At 41.8% G+C, this 5,000-nt stretch overlaps 1 protein-coding gene across 1 annotated transcript in view; it reads left to right on the top strand.

The window, feature by feature from the left end:
- LOC107295569 (putative N-acetylated-alpha-linked acidic dipeptidase) overlaps window positions 1-5,000 on the top strand; it is a 33,147-nt gene that overhangs the window by 11,885 nt on the left and 16,262 nt on the right. The window contains exons 9-11 of the mRNA XM_015824881.1: window positions 1,412-1,531; window positions 3,266-3,348; window positions 4,135-4,198. Of these exons, the coding sequence (XP_015680367.1) occupies window positions 1,412-1,531; window positions 3,266-3,348; window positions 4,135-4,198 (267 nt within the window). The remainder of the gene's footprint in view (window positions 1-1,411; window positions 1,532-3,265; window positions 3,349-4,134; window positions 4,199-5,000) is intronic.

The raw sequence follows: 5,000 nt of genomic DNA, 5'->3' as shown, positions 1-5,000 counted from the left end.
ATTTGAGGACCTGTCACAGAGAAGAGGGGGTCAAGCTATTCTCCAAAGCACCTGAGGGCAGGACAAGAAGCAATGGATGGAAACAAATCAAGGAGAGAACCAACCTAGAACTAAGGAGAAACTTCCTGACAGTTAGAACAATTGATCAGTGGAACAGCTTACCTCTGGAAGTTGTGCGGCTCCATCACTGGAGGTTTTCAAGAAGAGACTTGGCACGCCATTTGTCTGGAATGATATAGGGCAGGGCTTTTCAACCTTTTCACCCATTGTACCACTTTTAGGATATGGCAACATCCGAGTACCACCAGTTGCCTAGCAAGGTGTCAAAAAACTTGATGACCAAAAAAAATAAATGAAAAAGTGATAAAGTACAGGTAGTCCTCGACTTACAACAGTTCGCTTAGTGACTCAGTAGTTACAATGGCACTGAAAAAAGTGCCCCCCAAGCCACAGCCGAGCAAGACACCTGCCTGCCCACCCAACGGCGCTCTTCCTCCTGTCCGAGGTTTTCATTGTTGTGAGCATTTCTGTTGAGGATTGGCAGTGGGGGTGGGGTGGGGGGAGTGTTTGGTTTTTATTTCCCCCATCTGTTGGGTGGTTGCAGCAGGTTTTGGTCACTTCACATGACCCTGGGACACTGTGACCATCATAAATATGAATCAGTTGCCAAGCATCTGAATGTAAATCACAAGACGCTGGAGATGCTGCAACATTCCAGCTGATCTGCGCTTCTTCTGGGCTCAGCAGAAGCACCAGGATCAGTGCTGCTTTCCAGCTGATCAATGCTTCTTCAGGGCTCAGCAGAAGCACCAGGATCAGTGCCGAGCTCCAGCTGGACACTGGCGCTGATCCTGGCGCTTCCACTGAGCCCTGACAGCCCTGCAGCTCCAGCCATCTCTTGCTCAGGCTTGTGCGGTGCTGCCACCAGTTCAGCTCATTCCCCTCCCCCGCTACTTTTCTAGGATGGTCGCGTACCACCTGCCAGATGCCAATGTACCACAGGTGGTACCCGTACCACTGGTTGAAAAGCCCTGATATAGGGTCTCCTGCTTGAGCAGAGGGCTGGATGAGAAGACCCTTCCAACCCTATTATTCTATGTTCTGTGTTCTAAGATCATCCGTAGGACACCCTCAAGTTGTCCTTAGCATGGACAACATTCAAAACCTAGTCCCTGCTGATGGATGCCTTCAGGACATGCCTGGGAGCAGAAATGGACTCCAGAAGCATTCTTGTAAATTAAGACCATCCTACTCAGGGATATTAATTTCTCACAAGTGTCATTTTTAAAAGATCTATAATAATAAAAGACAGGGTTCACGGTGGCCCCATGCCTACTTCCAGGCCACTTTTGGTGAACTTTTACCAACTTCGTTATCACAATGTGAAGCTTTTCCATCCCTTCTGATCCAGATAGATACGTGATTCTGGGTGGCCACCGTGATTCATGGGTGTTTGGTGGCATTGATCCCCAGAGTGGAGCTGCGGTTGTTCATGAGATTGTCCGAAGTTTCGGGAAGCTGAAACAGGAAGGTAAGGCCAAACCTCTTGAAGCTGCTGAAGTTGAGAAATACTGAGAAAAAAGTTGGACGCTTTTGCGTGGTTCTCTGTAAACACACACCCTGCCTTCTGTCAAATGTTTTAAGTTATCTCAAACAATGCATCTAAATCAATGATGGCGAACCTTTTAGAGACCGAGTGCCCAAACTGCAACCCAAAACCCACTTATGCATTGTCGGGTGCCGGGTGGGTGTGGCCCATTGGGTGAGTGTGGCCCATTGGGTGGGCATGGCTGCGGTGGTAACAGCAGACTGGGTGGGACTAAAAAGTTCAATCAATCAATTCCAACTTTGCAAGATCTTTTTTTTCCCCGCGAGAAGTTGAAATTGACTGATTGATTGAACCTTTTTTTTTTGTACATGGCGGCAGAGGCCTAAAGTGAAAAGGTTTTATAAAACCCAGCTGAAGGCCTAGGACTGGGGCGACGGTGTGTGTGCCCACAGAGAGGGCTCTGAGTGCCGCCTCTGGCACCCGTGCCATAGGTTCGCCACCACTGGTCTAAATAATGCAGTCATGCAACAATTTAAAACAGGAATCTAAACTATGCTAAAAGAGTAGTTTTTTGGGGGGTGCAGCTCCAGTATAGAGAATATAAGTATATTGGAATGCTTTGCATCATCAACTTTACTATTATCATTCTGATGCAAAGCTTTCTCAACTGCCTTCACTGCCATATGTATTTGGTCCAAATATACCTTCACAGCTTCTGAAAGCAAAAAAAATTCTACGTTCAGAATAACTGTTCTGGAATACATTATGCAGAAATAGTAACCTAAGAAAGCAAAGATAAAAAGGAAAATGAAAAATGAAATCAATCCTATAATCATCAATTGATTAGTCCATTGAGTTTTATAGGACATGATCCTGGGCTGGGATAGAATCAAGATCACGTGAAGTGTTAATACCACTTTACAATGCCTTGGTAAGGCCACACTTGGAATACTGCATCCAGTTTTGGTCACCACGATGTAAAAAAGATGTTGAGACTCTAGAAAGAGTACAGAGAAGAGCAACAAAGATGATTAGGGGACTGGAGGCTAAAGCATATAAGGAACGGTTGCTGGAATTGGGTATGTCTAGTTTAATGAAGAGAAGGATGAGGTGGGACATGATAGCAGTGTTCCAATATCTCAGGGGTTGCCACAAAGAAGAGGGAGTCAAGCTATTCTCCAAAGTGCCTGAAGGCAGGACAAGAAGCAACAGATGGAAACTAATCAAGGAGAGAAGCAACCTAGAATTAAGGAGAAACTTCCTGACAAGTTAGAACAATCAACCAGTGGAACAACCTGCCTCCAAAAGCGGTGAATGCTCCAACACTGGAAGTTTTTAAGAAGAAACTGGACAGCCATTTGTCTAAAATGGTATAGGGTTTCCTTCCTGAGCAGGGGGTTGGACTAGATGACCTCCAAGATCCCTTCCAACTTTATGATGATGATGATGATGATGATGATGATGATGATGATGATGATGTGTGGTTAGTTCTTTGGATATAGTTTACAGATTTTATTTTTGTTTGCTTTTGTTTTAGCATGATGTTAAATGGGACTACCTTTCTATATCCCACCTTTAAGTGCCTGCCTGTTATTCATAACTGCTGAAAAGCAAATGAGAATTTAAACCAGAGGAAGCAGGGTACAGAATATTGTCATTTGGCCTGGCTTCACTTTGACTGTTAAACTAATGGTACTCTAAATATTATAAATATAGGTTGGCGACCCAGGAGGACAGTAATTTTTGCTAGCTGGGATGCTGAGGAATTTGGTTTAATAGGATCAACAGAGTGGGCAGAGGTAAGTCAACAAAGTTGATTATGTATATTAACATAAATTATTTTTCATGGAAAAAAAATCCTGTACTTTTTAAAACTAGTGTGTCATTGCTTCAAATTTTTGCAAATATCTTCATTACCTTGCAAATCATTTTGATTCTGAGGACACCTGAGAGGGTTATAACTAATAAAATTGATAAAAATGAGTTATAACTAATAAAAATGAGAAAAACTATAAATTTAAAAATTCAGGATAATATAGGAGGTGAGTATAAGTTGAACGTCATCTGTGGAGTTAGATTTGTGATGGATCATTTAAAATAACAAAGCTATACAGATAGTCTTCAACTAACAACCACAACTGAGCCCAAAATTTGCATTGTTATAAGTGAGACAGTTGTTAAGTGAGTTTTGCCCCACTTTATGACTTTTCTTGTCACAGTTGTTAAGTGAATCACTGCAGTTGTTAATTTAGTAACACGATTGTTAAGTGAATCAGGCTTCCCCACTCACTTTGCTTATCAGAAGGTCGTGAAAAGTGATCACATGACCTCGGGACACTGCAACCGTCATAAATACGAGTCAGTTGCCAAGCATCTGAATTTTGATCACGTGACCATGGGGATGCTGCAATGGTCGTAAGAGTGAAAAACGGTTATAAATAGCTTTTTTCAGTGCCATTGAAATTTTAAATGGTCACTAAATGAACTGTTGTAAGTTGAGGACTACCTGTATGTGAAAAGTAGTCCATAAAGAAATATTTGTGTCACTAATCTGAATTAGTTTTAATTCCTCCTTTCCATTGCAGGAAAATGTCAAAATACTACAAGAACGGGCTGTGGCCTACATCAATGCTGATTCCTCTATAGAAGGTAACACACACTTGTGATTGGTTATTTCTGAAATGCATTGGATAAACAATTGATGAAGTGCTTTGAAACTTCTGAATTTGCCTGTGAAGCCAAACCTTCTTTCCCATGGATTTAGGATTAGATTTCAGTTGATGCTGTTTTACAGAATTTAGATAAGAAATATGAGATTAGTGTACTCAAGTCTGAGGTTTCTCTCAGCTCTGTAAACTAAGTCAGAATAACTGATTAACAAAGATAGAAGGGACTTTGGAGGTCTTCTAGCCCAACCCCCTGCTCAAGCAGGAGACCCTATACCAAGGGTAGGCAACCTCGGTTCTTTTATGACTCGTGGACTTCAACTCCCAGAATTCCTGAGCCAGCATGGCTCAGCTTGGAAACCTCTCCCTTTCCCCTCAGCATGGCTGGCTCAGGAATTCTTAGAGTTGAAATCCACAAGTCATAAAAGAGCCCAGGTTGCCTACCCCGGCCCTATATCATTTCAGACAAATGGTTGTCCAATCTCTTCCACTGGTTAATTGTTGCAACTGTTAGGAAATTTCTCCTTAGCTCTAGTTTATTTATTTATTTATTTTTATTTATTTATTTTATTTATTGAATTTTTAGCCCGCCCTTCTCCTTGCGGACTCAGGGCGGCTAACAGCCTAATAAAAACAAATACAAAAAATACCAAAATACTATCATTAAAAACATAATTAAAATGAAATATTAGATTGGCCTTTGTTATTTTAAAATTATTTTTAAAACCCCACTAAAAATTACCCCTTAGGCCAGTCCTGCTAGTTGAAATAGCCATGTCTTAAGG

The sequence above is a fragment of the Protobothrops mucrosquamatus genome, unplaced genomic scaffold (assembly GCF_001527695.2).
Source record: "Protobothrops mucrosquamatus isolate PMUCROS unplaced genomic scaffold, P.Mucros_1.0 scaffold2405, whole genome shotgun sequence".
NCBI classification, from domain to species: Eukaryota; Metazoa; Chordata; class Lepidosauria; order Squamata; family Viperidae; genus Protobothrops; species Protobothrops mucrosquamatus.
The sequence above is the reverse complement of the archived record's forward strand: the minus strand, read 5'-3'. Positions and strand labels throughout refer to the sequence as shown.